The 19,615-nt window shown below is 47.0% G+C and overlaps 2 protein-coding genes and 1 long non-coding RNA gene across 6 annotated transcripts in view; 2 read left to right on the top strand and 1 right to left on the bottom strand.

The window, feature by feature from the left end:
* Positions 1–19,615, top strand: part of chka (choline kinase alpha) — a 258,102-nt gene that overhangs the window by 43,502 nt on the left and 194,985 nt on the right. The gene's annotated exons all lie outside the window — the stretch shown is intronic.
* On the top strand, positions 1,298–18,782 carry LOC135242115 (uncharacterized). Of its 3 annotated transcripts, none has more exons than XR_010326228.1 (4): positions 1,298–2,116; positions 5,675–5,907; positions 11,147–11,231; positions 18,665–18,782. It is a non-coding gene; the product is annotated as an uncharacterized LOC135242115 (long non-coding RNA). The 3 variants fall into 3 exon arrangements; XR_010326227.1 differs by lacking the exon at positions 18,665–18,782 and adding an exon at positions 11,371–11,500; XR_010326226.1 differs by lacking the exon at positions 18,665–18,782 and having other exon boundaries at positions 11,147–11,347.
* On the bottom strand, positions 4,728–11,513 carry syt19 (synaptotagmin XIX). Its single transcript, XM_064313031.1, has 6 exons — positions 11,339–11,513; positions 9,877–9,971; positions 8,681–9,205; positions 7,560–7,679; positions 6,669–6,780; positions 4,728–5,886 (listed from the first exon to the last, which is right to left on the bottom strand). Exons 1-6 carry the CDS (start codon positions 11,511–11,513, stop codon positions 5,579–5,581), a joined length of 1,335 nt encoding a protein of 444 aa, XP_064169101.1. The 3' UTR covers positions 4,728–5,578.

The raw sequence follows: 19,615 nt of genomic DNA, 5'->3' as shown, positions 1-19,615 counted from the left end.
CACGTTTTATTTTGGTTTTGGAATATCGGTTTTAGGTCAACCGAAAGTTTTCTCGTCATCGCATTGAATGCATTCACTCTGTTAGCACTAGCATTCAAAGACGCTGCACCTAACGAAATGTCGTCAACGAATTTGCCTATTATCGTGTGAAATACTATTATTATTGACGACGTCTGGCATGCCCAAACCATGTGTTTGCTGATATACCTAGCTGACAGCGTTTTAATTTGTAATTTTGCCAAAGGCAACCACACTAATAATAATGTGGAATAATAGTAGTGTGATTGCCTAAGGCAACCACACTAATAATAATGTGGAATAATAGTAGTGTGATTGCCTAAGGCAACCACATTAATAATATGTGAGATAATAGTAGTGTGATTGCCTAAGGCAACCACACTAACTAAACTAAACTAAACTAAATCAGCCATCCTGTAGGTTTTCTTTTCAATTCTAACTTGGCACACCCGAGTCTGCTAATTTGCAGCTCACTGAGATCGCTAGCTGCTGAACGAGGTGTGGCTTTGTTGGGATTGGAATGAAAACCGACAGGACGGCGGATTTCCAGGAACAGGGTTAGCTTCGACTATCCTCTAACTTTCTGAAGATTCCCTACCTAAAACGACAGACGTTCCTTTCTGAGAAATCTGAATATCATGCCTGTCAAGTGGCTGTTGACAAGCCAACTATTAACTTTGCATATTGGGACAAAACCATATCATGTTTTTAAAGGGGGAAAAAACACGCTTGGTTGCTCGGAGCAGTCCACTTGGTTACTGTCAGAATTGATGTTGGCTTGTGATTGGACCCATGGCAGGGACTTGGTAAATTGCTCGCCATGTTTCTTTCTGGTGTTGTTTACATTTGCACAGGATACGCAGCACCTTTTGCACAGGGGTGTCCAGGAAGATGTCCTTCAAGAACCCCAAAAAAGTTAAGTGAGCGACGTAAAACATAAAAATGGAACAGAGATGAAAAGTGTAGGAGCATTACAGGTACGATGACCCTCCTGCCTCCCCACGACACACCCACCTCCTACGCAGCGTTTAAAAAGTCACGAGCTGTGAGCGTGCGAACTTGCTGTCGAACAGACAAAGCGGTCGAAATATTTGTCGCGTCCTCAAACCTTTCGCACGAACCCATTGTCCTTGAAGAATATTTGAGTTGAGTGTCTTTAGAGTGCTAGGCTGACAGATAAATCCTGCTCCCCCAACAGATCTTCTCAGACATGACTGAACACCCCTTGCTCTTTGGTGACCCCCCACCCCCCCACCCCACCCCCCAATCGAAAGGCTAGTTTAGAAGAGTCTCTGATATTATACAGTATCCATATTTGGTTTGATGAATGTGCACTTACTCATGAGTGACAAGCTAGCACAGGTGTACAGTATGTCACCGGCACTGTAATTAGACCCTTGAACAAGATACTAAACCCGAATTACTTCTGTAAATTTCCAGCTGTAGAAGTGGCTACTATGTCGAAAACTGAAGCCGTGCAATTTCTTTATAGATAAGGGCATCTGCTAGATTACTGTGTTCAACCAGGACAATTGAATTTTATCTGATCGTTCAACTGAAAGTGTTAAACGTTTTAAATGTATAGTCAAATTAAAATAAAAGAAGCATGAGCCAGCCAAGGACATAGGCAACAGAGAATTATTCGACTGTTTTGTTCAAATGTAAAAATAAATAAATAAAAAACTAAAATAAATAAATAAAAATGTATTAAATGCCTATAATCTATTGAGATGTATGCGCACTGCATAGGAATGGGGTTCAGACAGAGCCTGTAATGTTTATTTATCATGGGTTTAAACGGGATCGAAGCTTGTCTGTGGTTGTACATTCTATTATGCTTCTGCCAAGCCCAACACTCTGACAACAAGACGTCTGCTCACGTCTTCCAACGTCCAAGGAAGTGCCAGCTATTTGGCACAGCTGTCTGCACTTGCTTTAATTAGCTGGCAACCGTCCTCTGAGTTTTACAGCGATTGAACATTAAGAATCGCTGCAGTAGCCTATGCCTTGTCTAAATGTTCTTCCGTGGTTTAAGAAGACGAAACAGGCACTTGAAGCGCAGCGCAAGTGGACCCCCTCACGCATGGATCGAAGCCGGGTAAGATAAGCCCTAGCAAGCTAAAAGGGCGCAAACCTTGGCCTCAGATCTTGATATGGTCTCCCCCTGTTTGTAAATAATGGGTTTGTATTAGGCCTAAAAGATGTTAAAACGTACACAAATACGGCAATGGGGGTTTGATCTAAGACATCTGCACAAAGTATATATTTATGGGGATAAATTACAACATTTACAACTATCTGATTCTACCATGGGCCAAAATCCGAAGATAGCTTGTAGAGTGAACAGTGATGCATCACCCTCGTCTGGTGGGAATGAGTACTACAGGCCACGGGCACGCAAGCGCTGAAACCCGGAGATCTGAGCGCAGCTGAGATGCTTACAAACCTCACCCGTCAAAACAGCCATCAGTTCCGGAAACGTGATGACTTCACACTGTGGACATATAACAACCCGTTCTGCGTCCTTCCACGCGCCACTCCCTCTCCCCGATTACGTCAACCCTGAGATGGGCAGAGTGGGGAGATCTCCGGACCTGCTTTCGTAATCGCATCAGATTCCATCCAGACCGCCGCAGAATATGTCCATTATGTCACAAGAAGCCCGTGGGACACTGGTGGAGGGCTGGAAGAATGACCTCCGAAATTTATTTTGACTTCTAAAAAAAAAAAAAAAAGTGTTGCTCTGCACCCTCCCCTCCCGCAGCCAAGACCTGTTTTCATTCTATTACACCACCCACTGGTTGCCTAATCTTGTGTCCGGGCCTTCAGACGAAAAGACCTTGAGAGACCGTTGATATACCAGATGCTAGAAAACATTCGGCGAACAGCTGTAGCTGAGTTATCGGGGACAAGCCCTCATTCCGGCTCGTCCTCTGACAAATCTTGCCTGGGCCTCCCTGTGTAATGTTACGTAATACTCATAGAGAAATGTGTATGATGATGGCGATGTTCCGGTTTCCTACTACATATAAAACACATGTACTCGTTGGGAATGATAATAATAATAATAATAATAACAACAATAATAATACGCTGTTGTTTTTATTTATATAATTACTGTTCATATAATTTCCCGCCCTGAAACGTTTCCGCACTTCTGAGTAGCTAGTAATGAGAATCCTGTAAATATTTAAATATTTCACTTGCTTGACGTTAACAATATATGATTAGTAGGCTACATAATTGCTATTTCACGAAGCTTTTCGCCACCATGTTTTTTCTGGTACTTTGAAGGATGTGATGTTCGCAGGATTTAATTATTACTTCACTGACAAAATATAATGGGGAGACTGGAGACGTGACCAAGGTACAAGACCTGTGTCATTAGCGTACCCACCTAACGTATCCAGACGCACCTTCGATTTTTTCGTATATTCTATCGCCATCTGCTGGTGAAATGTATAATTAGTGTTTTCGCCATATTCATCAGTGCACAAGAAAGAAAATGGTCATTTATAATCATCTTTGGTATATTATCCACAAGCAAATCTTGGTATGAGTCTGCTGAAGCCCGCAGTCTATTATGAACAAGTAAAAAACCCACCACCTCATATACTGATGGACCTGCACGTTGATCTCCAACAGGTATAGACACTGAGAAGTAATATCACAACAAATCTCATTCTAAATTGAACTGAGTTTACTTGTCAATGTCTGGTAGGCAGCCGTCGGAATATGTTTAGCTTTACTTATCCGTTCTACCCATTATGGTTTTTTTTTGACGGTCTTTTACGGTTTATGGTCTTGACAGAGTGCAGTGGGCCGTTGGGAGTTTATTCGTTATGTATGAGCGCCCTCTGCCGGCGCGTGGTATACTTGTGCCGTTGGCGTTGTTGAAGGCGTACATTAGTGGCTAGATCATGTAGTAAACACACAGAAGCGTACGGTACACACCCAGCAAGCCTGCTGCTGCTGTCTGTTTTAAGCTGATATGAACATTGCATTATTACATATCGCGGCTTACCAGGGTTATAGAAAGTTCTGAAATGTCTGACTCTACCTCTGTTTAAACGGCGTGTGTAACATGTTTTATAATTTATGCCAATGAGGAACAATTGACTATGTTATGGAAAAACTAAATTTCCTACCCATAGTTCCTCCTTGCCTTCCCCCCATTTTATTCATGTGGTTGATTTGCAGCCATTTTACTCTCTTGGTTATTTCATGAAACTGCGTGAATTCAGGTCAGAGATAGGAATGGAAAATGTCTCTATTGTCCAGTACATTTCCACTGGTTTCACTCATCCCCATGTATTGTAAGCTTATATCTGCATTTAAGATAAGAAAAATGTTTCAAGCTTTTCAGAGCAAGGGGCCTATTGAGTTGACAGGATATTCTGATTCATTTCAAACATTTTCTCCGTTGAACAGGAAGTTTGCCCTGAATGGTTTGCTAAGATTTTGCAGCGCTTCTTGGGAAATGTTTGCTGGGCATTTCATTGGTCCCACAAGTTTTGGTCGTCATGGTAATGTATTGCAGGATGGTCTGTAATTGGCCAACGTATAAAGCCCACACAGTCACCATACCTGTAACAGATTGCAACCAGATGTTCCTCTAAGTCTCGTCTCTGTTTGAAATGTTGATGTGATGTTTTTGTGCTCTTGTGCATATCCTTGAACAGAGGTGGGGAAAAAAAAGATTGTATCTGTTTCTGGTTTTTATGCCAACTTCTGGCCTTGTTTATTTTATCAGCCCCAACATTCACGCCATCTGACATTTCCAACTACATTTCTAGTAAGAGCGTGAATGACAACCAAAGACAGTTCTGTGATCTAGTCTTTGAGTGAACCAGTGTTGGTGATTACAGCCAATTAGCTCGTTAAATCAGGGTAATCGGTGGAAACCAAAACCTGCATGTACACCAGCCCTCCGGCACCGGGGTCCTAATTCCTGTCAGGAATTTGTTTTGCTGAACGTAAACCATGAATTTGAAGACAAAATAAATGGCAAAATGCCAAACCTTCATTGTTAAAAAATACATTTAAAACATGGAAGTGCTTGTACACATGTTTTCAATGACTGCAGTAGGACAGGGAAACAGTGTAGACAGGATGGGTGTGGACTATGTTTGCCCCTAACCCCCTGGTGTGGACTAAGTTTGCCTCCCCCAATGCAATTTGCAGCGATGCGTTTTGACCAATCCGGTCTTCAGGCAGCAGTGAGTGTCAGAAATGCAAATCCGCCTTGGTCTTGTAGGGCGATTGGCAGGCAGGACTACCAATGGGTGATGAGAGGAAGAGAAATGGGAGTGACCAGAGCCAAAATGAATGTGTCCAGAATTATTGAGGCTTGGACCTGATTCTGCACCTGACCAATCAGCAGCCAGTTTAGACAGTTTTGCTGCAGACACCTGCACACTTCCTGAATCTGAATGCAGCTGCTGTGCTCTGATTGGCTGTTGCGCCAGTACACAGTAGCATGGGTCCCCCAATGGACACAGGTGAGCCAGACCTGCCCAGTCAGTGCAGGTTATGCCTTGTGCTCCCTTTGGCTGAGGCTTCAAATGAGCAGCAGGTGCCACTTAGCGACTGGCTGACGGAGCGAATGCATCATCAGGCTCCAGTGCTCATCCTCTGCCCTCTTCCCCTTCTTTAGGCTGGCCTGGCCAATCAGGCGCTTGGATGACCTCTTGCCCCCGCCCACCTCGTACACGGAGACCACAACGGAGCACTCGGTGACTTGGGGGCCGGGCAGGGCAAAGGTCATGACCTCGTTGAAGACCGTCATCTCCCACCTGGTCTTGTGGGTCGTCTTCTGGTGCCGGAGGTTGCACCTGTTGCAGACGACGGATGTGCGAGCGTATAGAGCTGCAACGGGAGACAGACCAGGTAATGTCAGCCTTGGAACAGGTAACGTCACATCCGCCGGCCTGCAGTGATCATGATGTGCCATTACTCCAGGAATGCGCCAGTCCCGGTCCTGAAGGGCAGCGGTGTGGTTTCCTTTAAATCAGCGGGCAATGTTGGGTTTGGAAACCCGGTGTGTGGACTGTTTAGCCAATCAATTAGTAAAATTTACAATTTAGGTGTTGATACCCGCCGAAAACCTGCAGACACCGCGGCCCTCCAGGACTGGAGTTAAACCTGCAGACGCTGCGGCCCTCCAGGACTGGAGCTAAACCAGCAGACGCTGTGGCCCTCCAGGACTGGAGTTAAACCTGCAGACGCTGCAGCTCCTCCAGGACTGGAGTTAAACCTGCACACACCGCGGCCCTCCAGGACTGGAGTTAAACCTGCAGACGCTGCGGCTCCTCCAGGACTGGAGTTAAACCTGCAGACGCTGCAGCCCTCCAGGACTGGAGTTAAACCTGCAGATGCTGCGGCCCTCCAGGACTGGAGTTAAACCTGCAAATACTGCCCCCTCCAGGAAAGGAGTTAAACCCGTAGATCGTAAATGCTTGCCCCTTCACATCTGTAAGCTCTGGTCATTGTTCTCTCTCATGTGTTGTGTTTTACGTGAAATGAAATCACAATGAATACACAATAGCTTAAAATAAACAAGACCTTTCAGCCATGTCCAGTTCAGGTCCTGCCTGTGAAATAATGATAACTAATTCATCACTGAGAAATAGAATAGGCTCTGGCCTTACCTCTGTGCTTGTTTGGGGACTGTGAGAGTGTTCTGACCTTCAGGAGTCCCACTTCCAGCCTCTGAGAGGTTGGCAGGTATTTCAGAGACAGGAGCACCTCTCCTACCTGATCCTGCAGAGAACACAGGATCTGACCATCCAGCAAACCGTACATCGACATCACCGACCAAAAAACCGCCTGTTTGTGTGGGTTTAGCTCTGAACGGGAGTGGGAAAGTTCATTCCTACAGGGCTGTGGCATATTTAAGTTTTCTTGGCAAGACCAGTTGGTTGTTGGCAGAATGCACCGGAATGCTGGTTTAACTATAGACTGGATCACAGTAAAAAAGCTTCATATAGAGGGACATCCGTTACAAGCTTATTAAGTGGCTAAAATTGCTAAAAGTACATTCTAGGAACACTTTTTTCTACTTTTTAATATTTAATGCACAGGAATTACTGCAGTAAGGATGACCTAGATAATAGACGCTGCGAATCGCGGGTCGAGAAACGCCCCTGTTGAAGATTGCGCTCGTACATTTGAGGTGTTTACTCTGCGGACAGTTCTGAATGAATTATAATGACATCATCCGTTTTGTATTCCCCTGTGACTGTCCTGTCTGAGTACAGGTTTATTCCTCCTTACAACAGCCAGGCTGTGGGGTCTGTTTTTTTTTTTTTTTTTTAGTAAGTCAGACACTTTTGGGCCAAAATTTGGGGCAGGTTGTGCGTAGACTGAGATATTCCATAATTGTGCTGTTTTTGTGGGCGTGTGGAATATTAATGCAGTACTGCTGACCTCGAGAATCAACGTGACTCCGAGACCACGCGCAGGACACCAAGAGCAGGATGCACCGTGCGCATGCACAAATGCACCACGTGAAGAAGTTCCTTGAAGGCCAGATCTCCTACCTTCTTAGCTGGCTGTAAGTCCTCTTGGATCTCCAGGGGGTAGGACAGGTCCAGGCCGCCCAAATGAGCTCGAACTTCTCCCAGAATTTCATGCCTGGAATGCTTATTGGAGTCTCTCACCTGCAGGGGAACATGGGTAATATTTATTATTTTAAAAATTCCACTGCAGTATCCCCCACTGCAGTGTTCTGTCTCAGTTTGGGAGAGCACACAGTGACATGCGTGTCCAGTCTCAGTTTGGGAGAGCACACAGTAACACGCGTGTTCAGTCTCATATTGGGAGAGCGCATGTTAACACGTGTGTCCAGTCTCAGTTTGGGAGAGCGCTCACAGTAACACGCGTGTTCTGGTTCAGTTGGGGAGAGCTTTGAGTAAAAGCTCTCCCAAACTGTTTCGAGTAAAAATAATAATAAATGTATTTCAGAACAGTGCATTAAAGAATGTACATATTGCGATGCCTGAAAGAGGTCCATAATTCATCCATATGTATTTTTATGTATTACAATACATTTCTGATTTTTATATTTATATTTAAATTTAGCCTAATTTATTTTTGTATAATTCAGTTTCTGTGAGGGTAGGATTTTATAAGCACTTGCTGTGTGCCTCCTTTAACAGGAATGTATGAACCGGATTCTACATTATCTCTTAAAACAAAGCAACAGAAGCTCAAGATATTCAAGCTGTTGAGAAACCCTGGAAAATGACAATAGTGCTGTTATTTCAATGAGCTACCAAGCGGAGTCTCCTTATTAATTTAGTGAGCAGCTAAAATGGAGGGTGTAAAAACATGAAAATGCCTGTAAATACAGATAATTCAGACTGTGCTGTCTGAATGAAACGCTGTGTTCAGTAATTATAACACTGAGTTTTTGGACGAACCATTAATCTCTGTTCTCCTGAGTCTGCTTTTCCAAGACTGTAAGTGGAATTGTTCCTATTGGGATTAAAGAGCTCCTCTCCTTCCAAATATTATTGTTTGCTGTCGGCATGACAACAAGACAAATATCCAACACACCCTCCTCTCCACCTCAGCTGATGTGTGCCGTGCTCCCAAATTAAGTTGGTGAAACTGTAGCAGAAAATGCGGCGCTTTGAGCGGCCAGTAGAGGGCGCCGTACCTCCAGCCGGACGGTGACGTGCGCGAGGTCCCGCTCCGGCAGCGAGCAGGAGAACTGGTCCCCGAAGGCGGGGTTAGAGCTGTCCGTCACCGCGCGCGTCTGCCACTCCCGCAGCACGCAGTGCAGCGGGGGCGAGGTGGGCGTGTCCTTGGGCCCCGCCCGCAGGAGCCGCACCCTGACCAGGGGGTCCATGCTCCCGCTGGAGCCCGTCGCCCCGAGGCCCCGGGCCCCCAGCACCGTCAGCTGCAGCCGGGCCTGGAGCTGGTCGTACTGGAGGGAGAAGCACAGGGAGCCCTGGGCCTGGGCCTGCTCCCCCTCCTGGGGCGAACAGGGGGAGGGGAGATCGCCAACCCCACCCAAATTTTCAGGGGAGGGGAGACCCCTAGACCTGTCTGAGTCTTCAGGGGAGGGGAGACCGGTAACACTGTCAGAGTCTTCAGGGGTGAGGAGGCCACCAACCCCACCAGAGTCTTCAGGGGTGAGGTGTTGGCTGGGCCTAGAGGCGTCTTCAAGCAGGTTCTCCACCTGTAGAGCAGCAGCCAGAGTGGGGGATTAGCTGTGTGTGTGTGCGTGTGTGTGTGTGTGTGTGTGTTTGTGTGTGTGTGTGAATGTACGTATGTGTGTGTGTGTGTGTTTGTACTTTGTTTGTGTATGATTCTTGTGTGTAGTTACTCACAGGTGTGGGTCCTGATGTGTGGTCACTTTGGCATCGATCTTGTTCATGGCTGTGTGTTTTTTGTGGCTTCATCTTGAGACCTGATGTTGTTGTATCGTATGGATAGGTTGTATGTGTATGTGAATGTATGTATGTGTGTGTGTGTATGTGTGTGTGTGTGTGTGTGTATGTGGGGGCATATTTGTGTGTGTTCATGTGTGTGGGCTGTGTGTGTGTGTGTTTACGCCTGTGTGCTCTGAAGGGTTTCGCTGGTCAGAAACCCAGTTTGACCGGGAAAAGAAGCACATGATGTGCGTTCCCACTCAGTCAACACTCCCACAGCCGTGCCCGAAAACCACAAGGAGCTGCTCCTTCCTGCTGATCAAATATCCGTGTGCGTCTGCGCACCTGCTCTTCGGCGCTCGAACCGCGACGGAGGCGACGAACTCGCCCTGCTCCTAAAGTGGGGTGATCGGTGACCCAATCGCGCGCCCCTGAGAAGGTCACATGGGAGGAACGGCCGAATAGGAACGAGCCTCACCGCTTGCGGCTTCGATTTCGCCTCGGGCCTCTGGACGTTCGAACCGTAGACCGCTTCCTGCGTAGGCCCGTCCTCTCTGCTCAGCAAGCTGTTCCCTGAAAAAAAGCATTCAAAATTTAATTAAATGTTAAATTCAGTAGCTCATACATTCTTTATTTTTTAAATGTATTTTATTTAACCTTTCTTTATCCAGGAAAAACCCCATTGAAATCGAAATCTCTTTTGCAAGGGGGACCTGATATAAAACACAAAGTTACAGCTACATGAGACAGTAGACAAACAAGTTACAGACATCAAATGGAGAAAGAGAGAACCATGTAATAGTAGTCAAAAGCAGCGCAGAAGTTGAAAACAGGAGCATATTTTAGTCTCAGAGCCATGGATTACATGTTTGAAGTCAGGAACTGAAAGTAATTTGTCAAGTTTAAGATTTTTACAGTTTGGGTCAGCAAGTGAAATAAAATGACAAAAGGTTTTGTAATGGGTGCCGATTAAGTAGGGTCATATTATTCCGGAACGTTTTGCTCGCTACTGCGTTTTGCTAAAGCCTATTGCAATGCGTTTGTCAGCTTTGTATTCTTTGCATTGAACATGCTATTTGACGACAGAAACAAGATAGGAGAGTAAACAAGGGCAGGGGGAAGTTTTCATGAGAATACGGACTTGTTCGCTCTCGTGTCCTTTTGTGGTGACATCATTCAGGAGTGACCCTGAATCTCCCGGCACATACTCTTTCCCCTTTATTTTCAGCTGCTTTGTATCATAAATAGTTTTTTTTATAACAATTACAGCATGTAGGCAATATTTAAATGGCTTGATTTTATATATAATATAAATGTCATCTTGTTATTTAGCTGCTTATTTGCGATTGTCTTACTGTCGCTATAAGCCTTTTGCTCATGTTATCTCGCTGTACAGTGCAGCTCTTTGTGACCTGTCATTTTCATTTGCATCTTCAAGTGATATCATTCCTTCCCTTCTGAGTTAAACTTATACGCACATCAACATTCAGCTGCTGGTTCAAAGCGAAGCATTGTGGGACTTGTAGTCACACAGAGCCCCGATCGCTTCTCCTGCAAAGTATGCATCCTTGTGTCCTAAGGAGGATGCATTGTGCTTCCTTTCTTCGTTTATAAAGCAGTTTGACTGTTCCCTGTAATGGCAGCCTGTTAACTGCTTCCAGGTCGCAAGGTGACGATGGACAAAGCAGGAAGGATGGAAGGGTGCATTTACGAAGTGTTAAAACGCAGCCTCTCTCTTCTGTCTACAGGTGGGAATGTGTGGGTGAACAGGAAGTGGAACATCCTTCTCCTCCTCCTCCTCCTCGGCCTCCTGCACGGTGGACGTGTTTGAGGGTAAATAACGAGTCTTCGTGGGGCACCTTCAGGGGCTTGTTGTGACCGCAGGGCAGACGGAGGCAGTTTGCTTTCGCGTAAATGTAACAGAAACGCGGAGGACTTACACTGCTTCAGCCATCTGGGTTTCTGTGTGCAGTACCGGTACACCTGCCACGCCAGTATACCTAAGGCCACAGCCAATAGGAGGACAGAAATCCCCAGGATGCTGTACTTGATGTCATCGGAGAACGGCATGCGGATGTCGCCGATGGACAGCTCCAGGGTGGTGGGGAAGTTCATGTTTCCGCCCTGCAATCCAAACCAAGGGTGACACACCAACATGAGCAGTAGTGTCAATGTCCACCACAAACCAACATGAGCAGTAGTGTCAATGTCCACCACAAACCAACATGACCAGTAGTGTCAATGTCCACAACAAACCAACATGACCAGTAGTGACCAGCAGTGTCTGCTTCCACAACAAACCAACATGACCAGTAGTGTCAACATCCACAACAAACCAACATGACCAGCAGTGTCTGCTTCCACCACAAACCAAAATGACCAGTAGTGTCAGCTTCCACAACAAACCAACGTGACCAGTTGTGTCAGCCTCCACAACAAAACAACATAACCACCAGTGTCAATATCCACAACAAAACAGCATGACCAGTACTGTCAATGTCCACCACAAACCAACATGACCAGTACTGTGAACATTTTAACAGTGTTCAGAAAACAAACATTCTTGATTTTTGTGCATTTTGGCTGATAACCTTTCACTGAAATTCCTCAGGGAAGTTTCTACAGGAGTTTCTAAATTTACTAGCATTGAAAGAGCTAAAGCATATTTCCTGTATGTTTTTTTTTTGGCCCAGGTTTGGCGTCAATAGCATTTTGATTTTTACATACTTTACTATCGAGCAGGGAGTCCTAAACCTTTTATCTTGATGCCCACTAAATTTCCCACTCTGTACCACGACCAAAACAAGTGGGTTATATCTGATACTTTTATCCAACAACTTTTATGTACAACAATGCATTATATTATGTATTGTATTACATTACATTTGTTTGGCAGACGTTTTTATCTGAAGTGACGTACAATAAGTGCATATCTGTATCTGTTAAACAGAACACACCAGCTATTAAACAGACTTGTACAAGGCAGCGTATGCAAATCATAATGTCATTACATCATGAATATTTAAGACCTGTAGATATTGAGAACACAATATGACATTTAATGATGGGAGTTATCTCAGCGCTACCAAGGGCATATAAACCAGGCTCATTTTATCTGAATGTCAAAAATGTGCTTTATAAAAGGACAATATAGACATAATATCCATTATGGAAAAGACATTTTCTTCAGTGAGGATCCCTGGGATTCTGTCCCAGATCTCTGCAGTACCCAGATCCCAGTTTGGGAACACACTGCTGTTGTTGTTGCAATCCCAGGGAACATGCAAATAAGTTAGGTTATCACCTCAGGAGTGCAAATACAGTCTGTTTCTTTAAGCTTTGCACAAAACATTCAGTAGGTTTCTACCCCTTTTTACTCAACTACCCCTCTATACTGAACTACCCCTTTATACTCAACTGCCCCTCTATGCTGAGCTACCTCTTTGTACTGAACTGCCCCTCTATATTGAACTACCTAATCACACTGAGCTACCCCTCTATACTGAAGTGCCCCTCTATACTGAACTACCATCTACACTGAACTGCCCCTCTATACTGAACTGCCCCTCTACACTGAACCGCCCCTCTATACTGAACTGCCCCTCTACACTGAACCGCCCCTCTACACTGAACTGCCCCTCTACACTGAGCTGCCCATCTATACTGAACTGCCCCTCTATACTGAACTGCCCCTCTACACTGAATGTCGTTCGCTCATTTTCCCCCTTGCATGATTCTGTGAGAACACCCCATTCACAGAAGCCCTGCTAGATTGGTTTTTGCTGAAGGTGTACACCGTTTGCTGAATTGGGTTGGCTGCTCCTGTTGTTGTACTTATCAATTAAGAGTCTCATCCCAGCAGGTTGCTACGGGCGGGGGGCAGGGGGGCAGGGGGGTATGGGGGGGGGATTTCTCATTTCCTGCTAATCTGGCTTCTGCTTGCCTCACCCAGAGAAATGAGCTGCTCCTCACTCTTCTCATTTCTCATTTTCTCGTACATATTAATAAGATCTCTCCGCCAGCTGAGCAAATAGAACACAATTTCTGCTCGGTTTTTTTTCCAGGTGGCGTACAGACATAACTAGATGAACGTTATGTTCCCATAGCACCTGCCATCATTAGACCCCCCCCGTACACTGGAATACGCCCGAACTCTGCCCCCCCCCCCGCCCCCCCCCATGCTGGGACACACAGAGAGTCAGACGCAGTACATCGCACACCTGTCGCATTACCTGTCCAGGCGTTGAGTTGCTCCTCCGTCTCTGTGCGCTGTCAGGCAGTTTTTACTCCGGCAGCCAAACGTCCATCTCCTGCGTCGCGCCGGTCTGACTGTCTGTTCCTGGAAAAACTTGTTGTGGTAGTTCTCGGCTGAGCAGGCTGCCCCGCCTCCCCTCGCCTTCCTCCTCCGGGTGCTCGGGCCTGTGTAAGACGCAGAGTCACAGAGCCTACGCAGGACGCAGTCACACAACCTGTGCCGTAAGAGTCATGCAGCCTGTGCCGTAAGAGTCATGCAGCCTGTGCCGTAAGTAGAGTCATCTCAGACATTGTGCAGGACACACAGGAGTCCCACAGCCTGTGCAGAATCGCATCACACAGCCTGTGCCAGACGCAGGGTCACACACAGCCTGTGCTGGACGCCATGACGTGTGGGGCAGACACAACCGCAGCCGTCCCCTGTACGGATCACGGCCATGGGCGAGTTGGGCGTCCACAGCTCTGTCTCCATCGACCCGCCAAGCGCTGGAGGCGGTCCTGAGCGATATGCAAATGAGCTCCTGCCCCGTTCATTAGATAAGGCCTGGACCATGTCAGATAGGCTCCACTTGTCCAAACGCCCTCTATAACAATGTGTACTGAGCATTTTCAGGTCGAAAGCACTTGTGAAATTTAAATGCTCCACTATAATATTATGCTTTCTTTTTCATGTCTTTAATGTAAAAAGAAATTTACTGTATGTGCGTTAGAGATGTTCTAGGAGAGTGGTTAAAAAACTCAGTCCTGGGGAAGCACTGTGTACATTGGTTTTCGTTCCAATGGCCATTTTGACCTCTGAACTCTAACAAACTGCCGATTATATGCTTGGCCATAATGCCATTTGGCCATATATTATGGCTGTATCATATCAGAAACAACTGTGCACACTGCAAAATAAGTGTCCCGCGTTCACATCTCAGGATATTCAAACAGTCAGATCAGCATATTACACTGAGCTGCGTTCACTTGCCGAGCCACATTCACACAGCTGATCACACTTTCTAACCTTCTTTTGTCTTCCTCCAGCAGTGTCTGTCATTTCAGGGTCTAGTCCCTAATCTGTGAGGTTTTTATCTGTACGTTAGCGACTGAAGCTTTGTGGTCACTTGCTGCAGTAGACAGTTACAAATGGCTGGCAGACACAGTGCACGGTGTATTACGATCCCTTTCCACAGTTAAGCCTTTTAGTTTTTTGGTTTTGCTGGTGAATGTTCCTCATGCAGCGCAGTATCTGCTCAATCCCTGTGTTCAGTCATCACAATGAAGACCACGTCCAGCCTGGCAGATTTCCCTGAGGATGGGAATCAGTTCAGATTTGTCATGAGATAAGGAAGTACGGTGAAGCCTTACTTCCTGACCACAAACTTTGCATTTTCTTGTGGGAAGACCTGCTCATTGCACAACCATCACAAGGCTGCTTGCCTTTATGTGTGCCGCAGCAGAGCTGTGGAGAGGAAGGTCTCTTTAAAAAAAAAAAAAAAAAAAAGGATTTAGTTACCAGTGGAGGTTGGACTCCTTATACTGTGCATCTCAGCGCTCCTCCTGAGATTTCTACCCACTGGGGAGTTTTTTTTCTTGCCGCTGTTTGATCAGTTCTTTTTCTTCCCACGAGAGATTTTTTAGCTCACCTGCTGGATTTTTGGAGGTTCAAGCTAAGTCTGGCCTTTGATTTTTCCCATATTTCCTGTTTCTATAATGAGTCTCTGTGACAGTGTCACTGTGGAAAGTTCAGTACAAATAAAGCTGGACTGAATTTTAACGTTCTGTTTGTCTAAGATACGGAGCGGGCAGTTAAAGAGCAGCTTTAGATGTTTGCATTGTGTGTGTTGCTGTGCTCTGGTTGAGCCACTAGAGGGCGATAGAAGGCCGATATCCTCCACGACGACTTTTGAGCTTTTTAGGTTATGTGCGCGTTTTTTTGTTTAGCGACTTGCATTGAATTAAATAGTTATTATTTTCATGAAGGAAGAGTTAAATGTGTTGTATAACGTAATTTTACCGTAGGGAAAACAGAGGAAATGTCAGAAAAAAAAATCTGGCCTCAAGTTTTTCTGTAATACAGATTCTTTGCCAGAGAAACGTCTGATAAAATGGGCCAGTTCTCTCCGGGCAGCTCCCAGTAGAATTCTGCAGTAGTATCAAACCTCGTCCCCACACACAGACATCTGTGACGTCACAATTACACAAGGAAAACAACAAGAGTGGCTTTCTCTCATCCGTGCATTCTCCATCCCTTCATATTTCTCTCTACCTGCCTGCCTCCCTCCCTCCCTCGCTCCCTCCCTCCCTCTGAACGACATAGTCTCTCTCTACAACTCTTTCATTCCGTGACAGGTAATGGCTAGAATCACACCTCGTTCATCAAAGAAGAATAATAGATGGAGAGAGAGGGAGGGTGGGGGGGGGGGGGGGGGGGGGAGTGGAGAAGGAGGTGGGAGAGATTGCATGTGAGAAGCAGAAAGGGATGGAGAGATGGGGGGGGCAGAAAGGGAGAGAGGCAGAGGGGAGTGTGAAAGGCTGTGAAACAGGGAAGGAGGAGATCAGTCGGACTGGTTCTTAGCCCAAACCGTATGGCGTCTTCAGTTATCTAGCTCGGTAATAGATGATTCCTCAGTTAATGCAGCTCGATGGCATCTTCCAGTTCAGCATCACCTCTGCCTAGTTTAGCTCTCGTCTCTTTCTATACCTCCGGCTAATTCGCTCCTTCTCACTCAAAAAATTCTGTTAAACCCCTATAGCCCTTTGCCTTTCAGTGCTTCATTTGTTTAAGTGATCAAAAAAATAAAATAAATAAATAAAATTAAAGAAAGGCACGTTCTGACAGAGAAACGAAAACCTCTTGAAGCACATGCCTGCCTGAATTACTAATGACAGATTAAGGAGACGACGCAGCAGCAATGCCTGTTTCAGCGCACCTGTCCTTTCACTGGGAGCCAAACCGCAGGGTGACCAGGTGATATTTCGGTATCTACCTGTGTGCATCTCCTCATCACATGGGGCTTGTTCAACCTCAGAACAAAGGTACAAAAAAGTACCGAAAAAAAAGGTACAAATGCTTGTCACTGTGGTACCCTATAGGTACATATTAAACCCCTACCCCTGTGCCCCTAGCCTGCAGTACGAAATTCATTTGTACCTCTTTTGCTTGTAAACGGTACTTATTGGTACCCAAATAGAGCACTTTCAGGGTGGATACATTTGGGAAATATTTTCCCTAAAGAGCAAAAATGTACCTCCACTGTACCTTTATATCTGAGAATGTTGGGGGTTCAAATGGATTTCTGTCTTCCTCTTGTAAAGGGTATGAAAAATTAAAGCAGGGCCATAAAAGCATCCCCTCCCTCATCTATGTTTAAACGCCGTTGTGCTTTGGTTGGCCAAGCGGACCGGAGCGTGTGGCATTATGGGCGTGTGGTAGCATGGCTGCGCTGGGGCTGTGATCCAGTGTGTGTGGTAGCATGGCTGTGCTGGTGCTGTGATCCAGTGTGTGTGGTAGAATGGGCGTGAGGTAGAGTGGCTGCGCTGGGGCTGTGATCCAGTGTGTGTGGTAGCATGGCTGTGCTGGGGCTGTGATCCAGTACGTGTGGTAGCATGGCTGTGCTGGGGCTGTGATCCAGAGTGTGTGGTAGCATGGCTGCGCTGGGGCTGTGATCCAGTGTGTGTGGTAGCATGGCTGTGCTGGGGCTGTGATCCAGTGCGTGTGGTAGCATGGCTGTGCTGGGGCTGTGATCCTATGCATGTGGTAGCATGGCTGTGCTGGGGCTGTGATCCAGTGCGTGTGGTAGCATGGCTGTGCTGGGGCTGTGATCCAGTGTGTGTGGTAGCATGGCTGTGCTGGGGCTGTGATCCAGTGTGTGTGGTAGCATGGCTGTGCTGGGGCTGTGATCCAGGGTGTGTGGTGGTAGCATGGCTGTGCTGGGGCTGTGATCCAGTGTGTGGTGTGTGTGGTAGCATGGCTGTGCTGGGGCTGGGATCCAGTGTGTGTGGTAGCATGGCTGCGCTAGGGCTGTGATCCAGTGTGTGTGGTAGAATCGCTGTGCTGGGGCTGTGATCCAGAGTGTGTGGTAGAATGGCTGTGCTGGGGCTGTGATCCAGTGCATGTGGTAGCATGGCTGTCCTGGGACTGTGATCCAGTACGTGTGGTAGAATGGCTGTGCTGGGGCTGTGATCCAGTGTGTGTGGTAGCATGGTTGTGCTGGGGCTGTGATCCAGTGCGTGTGGTAGCATGGCTGTGCTGGTGCAGTGCTCCAGTGTGTGTGGTAGCATGGGCGTGTGGTAGCATGGCTGTGCTGGGGCTGGCATCCAGTGTGTGTGGTAGCATGGCTGTGCTGGGGCTGTAATCCAGCACGTGTGGCATTATGGGTGTGAGGTAGAGTGGCTACGCTGGTGCTGTGATCCAGTGTGTGTGGTAGAATGGGTGTGCGGTAGCATGGCTGCGCTGGTGCTGTGATCCAGTGTGTGTGGTAGAATGGGTGTGCGGTAGCATTGCGGCGCTGGTGCTGTGATCCAGTGTGTGTGGTAGAATGGGTGTGCGGTAGCATGGCTGTGCTGGTGCTGTGATCCAGCGCGTGTGGCATTATGGGCGTGAGGTAGAGTGGCGGCGCTGGTGCTGTGATCCAGTGCGTGTGGCATTATGGGTGTGCGGTAGCATGCTGTGCTGGTGCTGTGATCCAGTGTGTGTGGTAGAATGTGTGTGCGGTAGAGTGGCAGCGCTGGTGCTGTGATCCAGTGTGTGTGGTAGCATGGCTGCGCTGGTGCTGTGATCCAGTGCGTGCGGCTCAGAGGAACGAGGCTAATGGCTCTGACGCTAATGGGGCGAGCGCAGCAGAGCGTCTCCTCCCCCCTCGTTCTCTCTCTGTGCGCACCGCGCCTGAGAACAGCGTGATGTTCATTTGATGAAGACGCGAGCGAAGTTTCCCTGGCGATGACTTCCCCCCCACCCCCTCCTTCCCCCCACCTCTCCATCTCTCTCTCTCTCTCTCCTTCTCCCTCCCCTCCCCCCCTCTCTGCAGATCATTATAGGAAAGATGAATTCTGCCATGGTAGATTTCCGCTGCCGTGAAACATCCAGGGATGAAGGCTTCAGTCTGCAGCGTCGAGCATGATTTATTCATATTCTCGTTTATTTATTTGAGAAATTTCCATCTAATCTTCCGAATGAGCGTCAGTAACAAGCAAATAAATGTATTTTCTGAGGGTTGTAGCATCAGTGGCAGCAGCACATTCTGACCATGGCCCAGGGGGCTTTTCCTGGGGGGTGCCATTGTGACATCACCATCTCATCCCAGTCTCTCACAATTCCGCCATTGTGACATCAGCGTCTCATCCAGTCTTGCACATAATGCCGCCATTGTGGCATCAGCACCTCATCCGGTGTCCTCATAATGCCACCCATTGTGACATCACAATCTCATTATGTCCCCCTTGTCAGGCCCACACGCGGGCCTTTTTAATCATGAGTCAAGTGCTGCTCCTGTGTATCTGAAATCGCTAATGGCACAGCAGGGCCATTAGCTCTGGCACTGCTTCACGCCATGAGAGCGGGCGAACTTATGGGACCTGGGGGACAATGGGAGTCAGTGTCGTCTCATCCTCAGTGTCCTCTTGTATGATAATCAACAGGGGCCGCATGGCGCCCCTGCTGCTGAAATTAATCCCTGAGACCACGGCGTTGGCTAAATGGCTTTACCTCTGGTTTGGGGACGGCAGGTTCGCATCCACTTAAAACTACATTTCTCAAAAACTATGCAAATGGGTGGCATGTGAAATCATCCATTCATTTAAACATTGTCCTCCTGGTCGAGGAGCACTACTGGACACATGCCTAATAAGAGAAAGGAACAGAAATCTTTTTTTTTTTTTTGAAGTGTAATAAAGCGAAGATGGCAGTGAACTCTGGAACGCACAGAAGGACTGCAGTTGCACACACTAGTGGAATCTGCCCTGAAGGCTCACTCTCATAA

This window comes from Anguilla rostrata, chromosome 16, assembly GCF_018555375.3.
Source record: "Anguilla rostrata isolate EN2019 chromosome 16, ASM1855537v3, whole genome shotgun sequence".
Taxonomy (NCBI): domain Eukaryota; kingdom Metazoa; phylum Chordata; class Actinopteri; order Anguilliformes; family Anguillidae; genus Anguilla; species Anguilla rostrata.
Note: the sequence above shows the minus strand (reverse complement) of the source record. Positions and strands in the feature narration are given on the sequence as shown.